The 15960-nt window shown below is 39.6% G+C and overlaps 1 protein-coding gene across 1 annotated transcript; it reads left to right on the top strand.

Annotated features, from left to right (window-relative positions):
• Positions 1-2492: 2492 nt before the first annotated feature.
• On the top strand, positions 2493-4347 carry LOC142471145 (olfactory receptor 11A1-like). Its single transcript, XM_075577934.1, has 2 exons — positions 2493-3385; positions 4221-4347. The coding sequence occupies exons 1-2, from the start codon at positions 2493-2495 to the stop codon at positions 4345-4347; spliced, it is 1020 nt and encodes a 339-aa protein (XP_075434049.1).
• Positions 4348-15960: the final 11613 nt, after the last annotated feature.

The raw sequence follows: 15960 nt of genomic DNA, 5'->3' as shown, positions 1-15960 counted from the left end.
CCTCTCCCATTGTACTTTCAGTGTCTCTTCTGCTAACACCTCCTCCTCTATCGATCTCTCTGTGGGGGTACCCCAGGGCTCTGTCTTGGGACCTTTTCTCTTTTCTCTTTACACACTCTCTAGTTGACCTAATCACATCTCTTGGGTTCAAATATCACCTCTATGCTGATGACACACAAATTTACTTTTCTACCCTTGACCTTTCATCTGCTGTACATACTAAAAATTCTGAGTTTCTCTCTGCGATATCATCCTGGATGGCTGTTACAATGCGTGGAATACGCCCCCTGCGGCGTGTTCCTTCCTTACCTGTTTAACTTCTGATCGCCGCCCTCTAGCTCCAAGTCAAGATCCTGAGTCTTTAAGTGTTCTGAAGCAAGCGACGCCATCTTGCTTCCTGGCAAATTCTGCCCTCTTCCTCCTGACAGGAAGTAAGCCTCTCTCTGACTTTCTCATTGCTAATAGCTGCAACTTCCTTTTAAAAGCAGTCAGTGGCTACCTGCCCAGGGTCCTGCAAAGTACTACCCCAGTACTCTATGCTGTTCCTGCCTGAACTTCCTCTGGGACCTGTACTCCTCTCCTTTGGATTCCGGAAGGAATCTTTCCACCACTCATTCCACCAATGAGGTTAGTTTACCGTCGGGTAGTGTAGGACCTGCTGAGTAGGGTTTACCTTGACATGGTAGCAGGCTTACAATACCTTGGCCAAAGTATTCAGGACAGGGGTATACTCTTAGATTTGGCCTGTGGTGCTTACCACGCCGTATACCCGAGCAAGTGGACATACGTATGATGCACTATAATTACTTCATCTATTTCCATTGTCACTGCGGTCTGGTTCTAATTTATTTTATTAATTATTATTATTATTATTATTATTATTATTTTTAAAGGATTTTAAGACAACCATATTGCAATACACATCGGACCAGTACTTTGCTTCTTACTGCACATCCACGGCTGATTCAGGTACTACTCCCCTCCCAGACATAGAGTGCATTTTTAGGGACTTATCCAGACGGCAGTGTCTTTGCTACATCTGGTGTTTTTTCTTCCATTGTTTAGTCATTTGCCCTCTTTGCACCTGTCTGTTCTAGTAGGTAGAGCGGGTTCAATTATCTTTTGCCATCTTTGGACCCCAATTCTGCAGAATGAATGTTTTGATAAATAGGTTCCCCCCGAGATACAAGGATGAGATGTTCTTATTGCCGTACACAGCTCAACACAAACATTTCTATTCTTTGTAAGGATCTCTTTTTTCACCTCTATTGTCTATTGTGATCTGAACAATGCGGATGCAATTTTATAGCGAGTTGCAATAAATGATGGGAGAGTTATATCCAAATTCTATTATTTGACCATATTTGTTCTTTTTAATAGTTTTTAATGTTTGCTCTAGTATTAGAAGCGTTGATTTTCTGAGGGGGAATGAAGCAACTAGAGAAGTTTTCCCTGATTTTATTCTTTCCTTCTTTCCCGGTATTAACAGAATTCTATAATAATCTCTCTGCACCACGGAGGCAAGTTATCCCCCAGTAAGTAACCTCTCATCTTTTATATCTAAGTATTTCATTAAAAACATAGGGGGAAAAAGGAGATCCTTCAGCTGTGATAACATATTGTAACATACAAGTAAATGTTTTGATTGTAACTTTCTGGATCTCAAATCCATTTTCTCCAGATGTTTTGTTAATATTATGTCAAACTATAACCTTTTCAAACAGATGTTATTGGATGTGAAGAGCTACAGTACTAAACCATCTCTTCACTTCTCTTCTGTCCAGAATATGTTTGAGGAGAACGAGACAACCGTTAGGGATTGCATTTATTTTATTCATTCTTTCCGTCCTTTGTTCCATCCTTTCATCCTTTCTTCCATCCTTCCATCCTTCCAACCTTCCACCCATCCACCCTTCCACCCTTCCACCCTTCCTCCCTTTCTTCCTTCCACCCTTCCACCCTTCCTCCCTTTCTTCCTTTCTTCCTTTCTTCCTTTCTTCCTTTCTTCCTTCCTTCCATCCTTCCATCCTTCCACCTTTCCTTCCTTCCTTCCTTTCTTCCTTTCTTCCTTTCTTTCCATCCTTCCTTCCTTTTTTCCCATCCTTCCTTCCTTTCTTCCTATCCTTTCATCCTTCTGTCCCTGATTTTAGAAACCGCTTGGTACCATGGAGGCCAGATATTCACCAGTACGTAACTTCAAATCTTTATTTTTTTTAAGTATCTTCAGAAATAAAGTGGTCCTATCTTGTAAGGTTGATGCCGTTCTACACTAGGAGATAATTCAGTTTTTATAATATAAAATATATGTAAATGTATTAATATTATTTTAATGAACCAACATGAGAGGAGTTTCTGGACCTCCTATCTTCTTCTTCTGATGCTTAGTTAGTATTATGTGAAACTATAACCTTCTGAAGCAGACGTTAAGTGATACAAAGCTCCACTAAATCTTCTCTTCTTGTGCTGCCCTTCCCTTCTCTTCTCTCCAGGATATGTTTCAGGAGAACCAGACAACAGTCACTGAATTTCTGCTCCTGGGATTTCAAAGTCTCCAAAGCTTCAATGTCGCCCTCTTCATTCTGTTCATCGTGATCTACATCATGACATTAGGTGGAAACCTGCTGATCATCATACTGGTGTCAAACAGCCAAAGCCTTAAATCTCCCATGTACTTCTTCCTCTGTCACCTGTCCTTGTCTGACATGTTACTCACCACAAACATAGCCCCTAACATGTTACATGTTGTATTGAACGGAGGGGGCACCATACATGTTACTGGCTGCATCACACAATTTTACTTCTATGGCGTTTCAACAGCTGTAGAGACTCTTGTTCTCACAGTGATATCTTTTGACCGATATCTGGCTATCTGTAACCCACTGCGTTACACCTCCATCATGGACTTCAGACTTAGTCTCCACCTCGTTACCTGGATTTGGCTGATTGCATTTCTGTTAACGATATCCATCGTTATTCCTATGTGCCAGTTACAGTTCTGTGGTCCCCATATCATTGACCATTACTTCTGTGATTTTGATCCTCTTCTGGAGCTCTCTTGTTCAGACACCTCCATTGTGAAACTAGGAGATTTTGTCTTAGCCATCCCTACAATACTCTTCCCATTTGTCTTCATCACTTCCACATATGTCTCCATCTCCCTCACCATCCTCAGGATCCCGTCCACCACTGGGAAACAGAAAGCCTTCTCCACCTGCAGCTCCCACCTGGCAGTCGTGGGCATATTTTATGGGAGTCTCATAGCTATTTACATGGTACCATCCCGAGGACAGTCATTTAATGTAAATAAGGTCCTATCCCTTCTGTACACCGTGGGGACTCCTCTTTTCAACCCAATTATATATAGTCTGAGAAATCAGGAGATCAAGTTGGCTCTGATGAAATACACCTATATAAGGAGAAGTTCTTCTATTTTATAAAACTCAATAGAGAGAACAGCACGTAAGCTTTCTGCTGCTTACAATTAAAGTTGAACCATTTGTATAAATACACCTAAGTAAGGACCAGCACTCTCTGTCTAATGGCTAAATGTTCTAATGAATACAAATGTCATGAAGGTAAATAAATGTAATGACACTAACAATAAAATGGAATTATAGCAAATATATAGATAGATTAGAAATAAAAATGGAAAATCAAAACAGAAGAAAGGTGAGTACAATCAAATGGAAGTGTGGGACCTTTCCCAAGTTAGAACGTTATTAACTGCACATTATTACTAATAAATTATTAATTTATTTAATAAATTAAAAATGAATAAACTCAGTTTAATAACTATTAAACAAGTGTAAACCTATATAGGGACAATATGTATTAATAAAATTGAATGAACCATGTAGATATAGGGGTGGGTTATAAGCAACTATATACTAAATGGGAAGGAAGAAAACAACAAACCCCAGGGATATGGAGATACCATCTAGACCCACAAATAGTGGTATTGGATATAACAAAATGGGGATGACCCCATAAGAACAGAGAAGTAGTAACCCGATCGGGGAGAACACAGACAGCAAATGAAGAACAGACTCAGACCAGTGAACTCGTATCTATGCACTCGTTTAAACCTGTGGGTGAGAGCGTGTCAGGGGAATAAATCCAGAAGGATTCCCTGGCACAAAGTGCTTTAAATCTATCACCACCCAGTTTTGTTTCAGGTATAGTCTCAATGCCCATAATCTTAAATTCACTGGGATTTTTAGAATGAGCCTGAGAAAAGTGCAGAGGAACACTGTGTGCCAGAACCCCCCTGATAATAGCTCGCCTGTGCTCAAGGAATCTGACACACAGTGCTCTTTTATTGAGACCTACATATTGGATATTACATGAACAGGAGAGAAGGTCCACAACGTAGGTGGATAAACAGTTGACAGAACTCTTGAGTTGATGGCACCGAATGATTACTATGTGAAGTAAATGTGTCAGGCATTAGGAGGTGTCTGCATGTGATACAGCTTGATCTACCACATTTCCCATTTCCATTTACAAGCTGATAGTTACCCGAAATCTGAGCCGTATTGCTGAGTTTTGCTGGGTGCTACTAAGTTTTTAATGCTCACAGCTTTACGAAAGATGATGGGTGCTGTAGGGGAGAGTTGATCTTTAAGGCGGGGATCTGAGAGCGATACCTTCCAATGTCTGTTGACAATATTTTTAATTTTATTTGAATAACCGGGGAATTTGGTAATAAATGTAACACTGTCTTCAAAGGAGTTCCTGTTTTGAGACTGGGATGTCTGTACCGAATTCTTACATTTAGATTTCATAAGCAAATCCTGACGTTCAGTTGCTCTAACTTTGTTGAAAGACTCCTGTATAATGTTCTGATCATAGCCTTTTTTCTAAAGTTGTCAATAAGACGACACGGCTGCATTTCAAATGTGTGGTCTGACGAGCAGTTTCTCCTGACTAGAAATAACTAGAAATAACTAATACAATTATATAGACTAGCATTAAATATATATCATAGTTTTGTCCAATAATAAGGCAAGGTTTTTTCCAATAAATTTAAGTTGAAGAGTACATTACTCACCATATAATGGGGCCCTGCCCCCATCAGCAGTCGGATGTATGAGGTAGACGGGTAAAATGGAGGAAACTCCACCTTGGGATCCTGAAGCGGCCGAGAGAGACAGATCGAGACCGAGAGATAGACACAGAGACAGAAAGAGAGACACGGAGACAGAAATAGAGACAGAGGGATAGACAGAGAGAGAGAGAGAGAGAGAGAGAGAGAGAGAGAGAGAGAGAGAGAGAGAGAGAGAGAGAGAGAGAGAGAGAGAGAGAGAGAGAGAGAGAGAGAGAGGGGCAGAGAGACAGGCAGAGAGACACAGACAGGGAGAAAGACAGTGTGTGTGTGTGTAAACTTTTTTCTTTCCAGCTACTACTGAACATAGAGGGTCACCTTATATTCTGGGTTGCCCTATAATCGGACAAATATGTTATATATAATATACTACATTTTGTGCTCATTTAACTCATTTAACTCTCTTTTCCACATTTAACTCTCTCTTTTGCACATCATTTACTGGAATTGGTGATAACGCCGATTCGAGTACATTAACCAGAAACGAGGTTTAATCAATAAACACTGAACACAGAGAGTGCCATAGCACATAAGGATGCTGACCCAGGAGAACAGAGAGGTCTTCCTCTACAGAAACCCCAGACGCAGATGAGAGACTTTCTTTTTTCACTGTTGAGTGTGTATACAGTACATATATATATATATGTGTGGGGTGGTAAGCAGCTTAGCTACCCACCCAGTTAAATAGGGCTGGAGTTAAAATGTGTAGTGATTTCTCCAAAGTGGAGTAGGTATTTCTATGATGTTTGGATTTTGCAGTGTTTAAAGGAACAGGCGCAATAAAGCCTTTTTTTAATTTCACCTTAAAAACGGTCTCTATTGCATACCTCTGCACATATCTCTTACAGTCACCATTACAATAATTCTTATGATTTATTCTCATAATAAACTAATGTTCTGCACAGCACTGTACTAAATATAATATACATTATAGTGGTACACACATAATTGGAAACATAGTATGAGGAGAATCTCTGTCCCACATAGCTTACAATCTAATCAGTGGTATTTATTTATTTCATTATTTATCAAATGTGTTACCAGGAAGTAATACATTGAGAGTTTCCTCTCGTTTACAAGTATGTACTGGGCACAGAGTTATAATAACAATACATGGTTACATTAAGTGAACAGGGTTATGCCTTATATGTAAAGACATTGGATGGACAGTTACAGCTAATATATGTTATAGGCGTATGTAACATTACCGCACTCTGTTAAATTGAGTTATTTGTGAAAAATGACAGATTCAATACCCACATTCTCCACTGGGAGTGCTACATCAACGACATCGTATTGCTTTGGTTAGGTAGCATCCCCAAATTGGAGAAGATGGTGGAATGGGTAAACTCTGCACACCCAACCATAACATGTTCTTTAGAACACAATTGGAAAACGATACACTATTTAGATGTACAAAAAAAAAACTAACCTATTTTACAAAGAAACTGATAAAAAACCGGGGCAGACAGATCTGCGTGATCCAGACTGATTACCTCTTTTTTGTTGTTAATTTTTTTGTTTTGTTACATGTATGTATTATGGCATAATTACAGTTAGGTCCGGAAATAATTGGACACTGACACAATCTTCATAATTTGGGCACTGTATGCCACCACAATAGATTTGAAATGAAACAACTGAGATGTAATAGAAGTGCAGACTTTCAGCTTTAATTCACGGGGTTGAACAAAAATATCGTATGAAACGTTTAGGAATTGCAACCATTTTCATACACAGTCCCCTTATTTCAAGGACTCAAATGTAATTGGACAAATTAACACAATCATAAATAAAATGTTCATTTTTAATACTTTGTCGAGAATCCTTTGCAGGCAATGACTGCTTGAAGTCTGAAACACATGGACATCACCAAACGCTGGTTTTCCTCCTTTGTGATGCTTTGCCAGGCCTTTACTGCAGCTGTCTTCAGTTGTTGTTTGTTTGTGGGTCTTTCTGCCTTACGTTTTGTCTTCAGCAAGTGATATGCATGCTCGATCAGGTTGAGATCACGTGATTGACTCGGCCATTGCAGAATTTTCCACTTATTTGCTTTAAAAAACTCCTGGGTTGCTTTCGCAGTATGTTTTGTGTCATTGTCCAGCTGTAAAATTAAGCGCCGTCCAATCAACTTCGCTGAAATTGTCTGAATCTGAGCAGACAATATATCCTTATTCACTTCAGAATTCATCCGGCTGCTTCTGTCTTCTGTCACATTATCAATAAACACTAGTGACCTAGTGCCATTGTAAGCCATGCATGCCCATGCCATCACACTGACTCCACCGTGTGTTACAGATGATGTGGTATGCTTCAGATCATGAGCCGTTCCAAGCCTTCTCCATACTTTTTTCTTCCCATCATTCTGGTACAGGTTGAACTTAGTTTCATCTGTCCAAAGAATGCTGTTCCAGTACTGGACTGGCTTTTTTTTAGATATTGTTTGGCAAAGTCTAATCTGGCCTTTCTATTCTTGAGGCTTATGAATGGTTTGCACCTTGTGGTGAACGCCTGTGTATTTGCTCTTGTGAAGTCTTCTCTTTATGGTAGACTTGGATAATGATATTAGAGCAAAAAAAACAAAAAGAGAAAACAGCGCAAAACCTCATAGTGTAGTAAAATATAAATTATATTGGTATATCAGCAGGTGAGTATTACATGTACTTCAATTAAATCATATAATAGCATGACATGTTTGGGACATGTTACCACATCAGCAACAGCAAATGCATCCGGTCACGCTGATTCAGACTAGGCGAGGAGGTCACATCCCTTCCTTCTCTGGCAGCCGTCTCTAGAGTCCAGTCACTCAGTTAGATGTGCGTCTCACTGCGCAGTGAAATGCCGCTGCCGTAGATGTGAAGCGACGCGGACTCCATACTGGATCCGCATGCCGGGTCTCCGAGACAACACCGATGACGTCATCAAAGTTCCGTCGCGTCCGTCGCGTCTTTATCAAGTTTCGACTCCAGACCTTTTACCTGCTCCATTGATAATAACGAAGGAATAGCCCACACCTGTCCATGAAACAGCTTCTGAGTCAATTGTCCAATTACATTTGGTCCCTTAAAAAAGAGGGGGCTACATATTAAAGAGATGTCATTCCTAAACCCTTCCTCCTATTTGGATGCGCAAACCCTCAAATTAAAGCGGATAGACTGCACTTTAAGCCCATATTCATTATGTAACTGTAACTTGAATTTATTTTGGTGCACAGCCGAAATAACAAAACTTGTATCAGTGTCCAATTATTTCCGGATCTAACTGTATATATATATATATATATATATATATATATATATCTATCACACACGTACCTGTCTGATTCTTTGTTTGTCCGTTTTGCTGAGTTAGAAATTGACTCGATCGGTTTGGGGGTGTGTTTGGGGATTTTTTAGTTGTCAATGTCGTATACGGAGTGTCTGAGGGAGAGAAGCAATAGGAGGAGTTATAGGGAGCGGTTAAATGGGGTAATAGGAGGAGTTATAGGGAGGGGGTATATGGGGTAATAGGGGGAATTATAGGGAGCGGTTATATGGAGTAATAGGAGGAGTTATAGGGAGCGGTTATATGGGGTAATAGGAGGAGTTACAGGGAGGGGGTATATGGGGTAATAGGAGGAGTTATAGGGACCTGTGTATGGGGTAATAGGAGGAGTTATAGGGAGTGGTTATACTGTATGGGGTAATAGGAGGAGTTATAGGGAGCGGTTATATGGGGTAATAGGAGTAGTATTAGGGAGTGGTTATATGGGGTAATAGGAGGTGTTATAGCATATATACATATAACTATGTCGATTTATATGCCGACCAATGTATACCGTGCTGTATGATGGTAAAATCTCAATAAAATCTGAGTTATAAAAAAAAACAGGGCAGACAGTTTCCACCCACCTAACACCACAAAGGGACTACCACTTAGTCAATTATTAAGAGGCGATGCTGAGAATTATTATCAGGAGATGATGAGACATTTTAGAAAAAATGCATCAACAATGGTTAACACATTTGTCAGTAGGGAGAACCCAAGAAGTAAAATAGAAGAATGTGCAGAAAAAGTGTCTTAACTGGACAGAGAACTTCTCTTAACACCAAAACTAAAAGAAATGAAAGATAAAATAATACCATGTGTATCAACATACAATAGGCAGTCACCCAATATCAGAGCTATCATAGAAAGAAATTAGCACATACTGTACTACATAAGAATCAGACAATGTCACATCTGTTTAAAAATGAACCACTTTTCTGTTACAGGAGAGCTTGTAATCTAGGAGACAGGTGGATCAGAGTAGAAATTGGCACTACATCAAATAAACAACAAGTCTTACACTCTAACAAAAAGATACCTGCTGTATCCATGTCTGCACTGTGGTCATTGGAACAGCATTGTAAAACGAGAAACCTTTAATCCCCCTGTGGCAGGACAGCCTCGCGGTGTGGTCAGTAAGAGTCCCAAACAGTGGGTAAGGCTTTGATCTTTGGTGCCAAAAAACAAACACAAACTGTGATACTCTGACCCTCAATCAGTGTCCAATTGGATAGTCCTGTGGTCCTTTAGAGAAGCTGCACAGACTGTCTTGAAATCATGAAACAAAATACAAAAACAAAAAAACAAAAAATCACATCATAGCATATAACTGTTGGGTAAAGCAATCTATACTATAACACTACAACATGACTCTAACTACATAAGTGAGACAACACCTAGTGATAAACTAGAACATTATTTAATAAAATATATCATATAAAAAATATTATGTAAAAGATAGAACTGTGTGGATAACAGACATGAACAGCAGATCTTCCAATGGTGTTAAATTAGAATCCTACTTACAAGAAGTAGGAATAATACGAGCAGATAGACACAGCAGTCCTTTGTCTGGGAGGCAGCAGGGGGACACTTCTCCGAGATCCTCACTGTGGCGCCGTTGCTGTACACATCCGGGTCTCACTCCTGCCGCTCACGTTTCCAGTCACAGTGGGGGGAAGCTGACTGGTTGGGGTATACACGCTAGCAATGCCGTATAGCGGAACCTCCATGCTCATCAGCCTCTTCCTATCCAGTGGCAGACGTGCGCTCGTACGCGTGTACGGGTATGGAGTAACAGGAACTCCTCTGCTCCAGGACTGATGGCTAATAGCTCAGTAGCTGTTCTATGTAATAGCACTCCACACAGTCCAACAGTGGTGACTAAATGCACCCACCCTACGCGTTTCGTAAAGCTAAACTCTACTTCACAGATTGAACCCCCTGAGGAAGTAGAGTTTAGCTATCATAGAAAGAAATTAGCACATACTACAAAAGGTTCAGACAATGTCACACCTGTATTAAAATGAACCACGTTTCTGTTATAGGAGAGCTTGGGTGGATAGGAGCCGCCGGAGCTCTGCGGCAGACCAGGAGTGTGGGGGCTGCCATCTTGGTTGACGCACATGCGCAGAACTAAGAGATGTGCATGCGCAGTGTAAGTGCGTGTGCCAGTAAATATGAGTTATATACCTGTTCGTGTATTATTTTTCACTGTAATTGGCTCCTGTGATGGGTTATCCCGCCAATGCTGGGATCCCTCATAGGTGGAGGCGCTGTACCGAGAGGAGAAATAGCTCGCTCCAGGCTCCCAGTGGTGGAGGCTTAGGCCTCCTGTGAGCAACAGGTATATCAGCACGCGTAGTTCCCTTAGTCATAGGGAAAGGGGGCTATATATAAATAAATAAATAAATCAGAAGACAAGGACCACTTCTCCACGCGGTCAGGCCATTGTCCTAAGCTATTCAGTTCCCATTCAATCATGAGCCTTTTCCAAGTTATTATTATTATTATTATTATTATTATTATTATTATTAACAATAATATATTGCATTGTTTATGTAAGTGTATTTTTCGATGTAATTGTAAATCAAGCTGTGTATGTTCATTCTGTAAATAAATTGCAATTTATTTTATCTCTTGCTTTGCTCAATCAAAGGATCCTAGTATTTTGGTGTTAAAAGTTCTGGTCTACCGTGACAGTGAGAACAATCTGATTAAATCACATTATACTGTTCTCTTGTTATTAAAATACAATTATTATTTTTTATTTTTTTTATTATTATTATTAACAGTAATATATTGCATTGTTTAATATCTATGTAAAGTGCTGCATAGATGGGCCCAGAGCAGAAAAAAGGGTGCTAAGCATTAGCATGACGTTACTCCCATTCATTTGAAAGCTAAAGATTAACTCTAGCACCACTTTGTGGATCTGAGCAATGGTGGCTCCAGTATATATAAATAAATATACAATGCAGCACCACTCCAGGTGTATAATGGCCTTCTTGCACCACAAATATATGCTGATCTCTCAGGCAGTGGACAAGTTAATCAGACATACTAAACGTTTGCAAAGTTTTCCCATTGGTTAATGTGTTGATGGAACTTTGCCCTTTTGTCAGCAAACTGTTCCTTATTGCCCACATGGGGACATCATGGAATTCTCTATACAATACCAGTCCCAGGTGTTCTCATCATCCAGTTATACACAAAAGGTCTCATGTGCAAACCTTCTCACAAAAGGTATAAAGATTTCTGAAGCAGTTACAGCCTCAGACATTGTGCTCAAGTCCTACTGCACCTGTATGTCTCCTTTTACTAACTCACAGGGAATCCACAAGAAATATCTTCTGATCTTCAATTTCTACCCTGCAGCACTATTGCCTTGCTGACCATTTCCAGCAGAGACGTACTGCACCATCGATGGGTTTGAGATCTTGTTGAACAATATAACATCTACCTGCATATTTGTGTGATACGGCAGCTTGGACCAGAGGTAAGATAAACACAGCTATTGTCTTTCAGAGCTTTAGGTCATATATTACATAGTTACATAGCTACATAGTAGATGAGGTTAAAAAAAGGCATGCATCCATCAAGTTCAATCTATGCTAAATTTAAACAACAGATACTTTATCCTATATCTATACTTACTTATTGATCCAGGGGAAGGCAAACAAAAAAAAACAGTGTTATATCATCTAATGATATCTCATAAGGGGAAAATAAATTCCTTCCTGACTCCAAGAATTGGCAATCAGATTACTCCCTGGATTAACATCCTTCCCATGTTTACTTATTTGGTATATCCCTGAATACCTTTCCTTTCTAAAAAGATATCCAACCTTTTTTGAACAAATCTGTTCATCACTGTTCATCATCTGCCATCACAGTCTCCATGGGTAATGAGTTCCACATTTTAACTGCGCTTACTGTAAATAACCCTTTCCTTTGTTGCTGGTGAAATCTCCTTTCCTCCAATCTTAAGGGATGACCCAGAGTCCTTTGTTTTGTCCTTAGGATCAATAGTTCTTTTGAAAGCTCCTTCTAATGACCCTGAATATATTTGTATATAGTTATCATATCCTCTCTTAGACGCCTCTTTTCTAATGTAAATAAATCTAATTTAGCTAGTCTCTCCTCTTAAGTTAGATTGTCCATCCCCTTTATTAATTTGGTGGCTCTTCACTGCACTCTCTCTAGTTCCAGAATGTATTTTCTAAGGAGTGGAACCCAAAATTGTACTCCATACTCAAGGTGTGGTCTTACTAATGCTTTGTAAAGGGGCATAATTATGTTTACTTCCCTTCCATCCATTCCCCGTTTAATGCAAGATAAGATCTTGTTTGCCTTTGCAGCTACTGCATTAACTTTGGGCACTATTGCTAACCCTGCTGTATACAAGCACTCCTAAATCCTTCTCTATCAAGGATTCCCCTAATATATGCCTATTTCACTTGTAATTCGCCAGTTAATTCTTGCTTCCCAAATGCATAACCTTACATTTATCTGTATTTAAACTCACCTGCAATTTATCTGCCCAAGTTTCCAGTCTCTCCAAGTCCTTCTGGAGAGAAATGACATCCTGCTCTGATTCTATCACCTTACACAATTTAGTGTCATCAGCAAAGATGGAAACTTTGCTCTCGATGCCGACCTCAAGGTCATTAATAAACAAGTTAAAAAGAAGGGGTACCAGTACCGATCCGACTTTAGCCCAACCTGAAAAAGTTCCATTTATGACAACCCTCTGTTGTCTGTCCTTCAACCAGTTTTCAATCCAGGTGCATAAATTATTACCGAGTCCAATTTTCTTTATTTTGTACACCAACCTCTTGTGTGGATCAATATCAAAAACCTTTGCAAAATCTAAGTAGACCACATCAACTGCATTACCCTGGTCTAGATTCCTACTTGCCTTCTCAAAAAAACAAATAAAGTTAGTTTGGCAGGATCAATCCTTCATAAATCCATGCTGACAATAACTAATAATTTGGTTTTCCATTAGGTATTCCTGAATATTATCCTGTATTAAACATTCAAGTAGTTTCCCTACTATTGAAGTCAGGCTTACAGGTCTGAAATTCCCTGGTTGTGATCTAGCTCTCCTTTAAAATATAGGCACCACATCTGCTTTACGCCAATCTTGTGGTACTGAGCTTGTGGAAATGGAGTCATTGAATATTAAATGTAATGATTTGGCTATTACTGAACTTACCTCCTTGAGAACTCTTGGATGTATGCCATCGGGGCCAGGTGCCTTATTTACTTTCATTTTTTCAAACTGCTTATGAACTTCTTCCTCAGTTTAACAATTGTTCGTTAATATGGAGGTTGTGGCTTCCTCCTGCGGCACTACTATTGAAATTGATTCTTCCCTGGTAAACACAGAGGCAAAGAATTTGTTTAATACCTCTGCATTTTCCTTATCTCCAATAATCTGCCTGCTCATCTCACACTGAAAGGGTCTTATATGTTCTTTTCTTTTTTTTTTTTGTTATTATCGTACTTAAAGAACTTTTTAGGGTTGATCTTACTTTCTATTGCAATCATTTATTCATTATCTATTTCTGCTAATTTTTGCATTTTTTGTTACATTTTTTTTCTCCCTAACCTTTTTATTTAACCACATTGGTTTTAACTTATTTATTTTATACTTATTACCCAACTGATAAGTATGCTTTTCTGACAATGTTTTAAAGACTGCCCATTTATATTCTACATGTTTCCCTACTAAAACATCATCCCAGTGTATTACTACTAGATTAGACCTCAGTTTATTAAAATCTGCCTTTCTAAAGTTTAAGGTCTTTGTTGAACCCAAGTTATTTCTTTTTTGATCATTTATTTCAAATGAGACCATGTTATGATCACTGCTACTCAAATGTTCCAGGACTTGAATATGTGTTATTACTTCTACATTGTTTGATATTACCAAATCCAGTACTGCCCCTCTCCTGGCTGAAAGGTCAGAAGGAGAAGATGACACTTTAAGTATAATACATGGTGTAGGAGACCTGTCCTAGGGTAGGTATTAGAAAGGGGGCCACTGCATCCACTTATCTGAGTCTTACAGTTCGGCTAAACTCAGGCTGATTTATTTAATAAAATAATTAATATCTAACACCTCTTGAAGACCCGTTCTCCTTACAATACAAATAGATTACACCATGTAGTAGGAGGTCTGTCCTAGTATAGGTATTATTAAAGGGTTCGTTATATCCATTTATCAAAGTCTCCCAACTTGCACACATAGAGTAAAACCAGAACAAAAAACTGCACCAGGGTTATAAAATAGAAGGAGTTGCCCTATAATGTATTTTCTAGGAGTGTGTCAGTATTACGTGATATATTTTTTAATTTGGACGAACAATTGACATTATAGGACAAGCTTTCTGAGTTCTCTCTCTTCCTCAGGACGAGTGACACTTATTTACAGAGATCCCATGAGTTTAACACAGAGGAGGGAGCAGGGGAGGGGAGAAGTCTACATGTAAAGAAGCCCATCTTTAAAGTGGCCCCTTTTTTTTTTTTTTATATAACTTCAAGTTTATTGGAAAATGTTCAATATAAATAGCATCGCAATACAAATAACACGAACATTCACAGTATTACAGTCATGTACGATACTGCTACATTCTCCTTCTGGAGCCACAAGTGTTCATGCGTTGCACATGATATCTCTAAAACCAGTTGGGATATTTATGTAGGTTAAACTTGGGGGAACAACACAAAAAAAAGTAAATTAAGGTGGGGGAGGGTGGAAGGAGGGAAGGGGGGGGGGGAGAAGTCTACATGTAAAGAAGCCCATCTTTAAAGTGGCCCCTTTTAAGTGGCAAGCAGTGGGGAGTTTAACAGGGAGTTCAACAGGAGTGGAACAAGTGGACAATACAACACCTACTGGCCCTGAGTCCTGGATTCAAACTGCGCTGGAAAGGAGGACATTATCTATCCCAGACCGCACATCTCAGCACGTTACTATCGCTGCCATGCCAACGCCGCTACTATTTATATTTGCTTTGATCTCACTTATTTCCAAATGATGCACTTCTTTCTGCCAACCTCATTATGTCTCTAACACTATTCCTATATCTCAATCTTTCCTTCCTTCACCTCTTCTCAGTTCACATGAACTCCTTTCTTACCTGCGTCCTCTAACACTACACAGCTATACCCCCTGCACTAAAACACACCCCTACAAATCCTCCCCACACATTCTCTTTCTATCCATGCTTCTCCTCCTTGCTTCTGGGAATATCTCTCCCAATCCTGGTCCCTGCCTTATTCCTACTTGCTCTCGTCCTCACCTCCCACATGCAACTTCTACTCATTCTGGTGTTAACCCCTCCAACCTCATCCCCATCCCCTGCCACCCTCCCTTCTATCTCCAATTCTCCTCTGCCCTTTGGAATGCTCGCTCCCTTTCTAACAAGTTCCATTCTGTGCATCTGCCATATTGACGACTCCTCTCTCCCTTGGGCTTCCTGATTCCCTCTCTAACCTCTTCTTTTGGCCTTCACCGATGGACTGCAGCCAGCACCCAC

The sequence above is a fragment of the Ascaphus truei genome, chromosome 20 (assembly GCF_040206685.1).
Source record: "Ascaphus truei isolate aAscTru1 chromosome 20, aAscTru1.hap1, whole genome shotgun sequence".
In the NCBI taxonomy this organism is placed as follows: Eukaryota; Metazoa; Chordata; class Amphibia; order Anura; family Ascaphidae; genus Ascaphus; species Ascaphus truei.
The sequence above is the reverse complement of the archived record's forward strand: the minus strand, read 5'-3'. Positions and strand labels throughout refer to the sequence as shown.

Bases quoted from the DNA above. Each gene is read 5' to 3' on its own strand.
- LOC142471145 (XM_075577934.1), top strand. From the start codon at position 2,493: ATGTTTCAGGAGAACCAGACAACAGTCACTGAATTTCTGCTCCTGGGA. The intron at 3,386-4,220 runs GTTGGCTCTGAT...TGGGATTTTTAG, and splicing joins CTGAGAAATCAGGAGATCAA to AATGAGCCTGAGAAAAGTGC.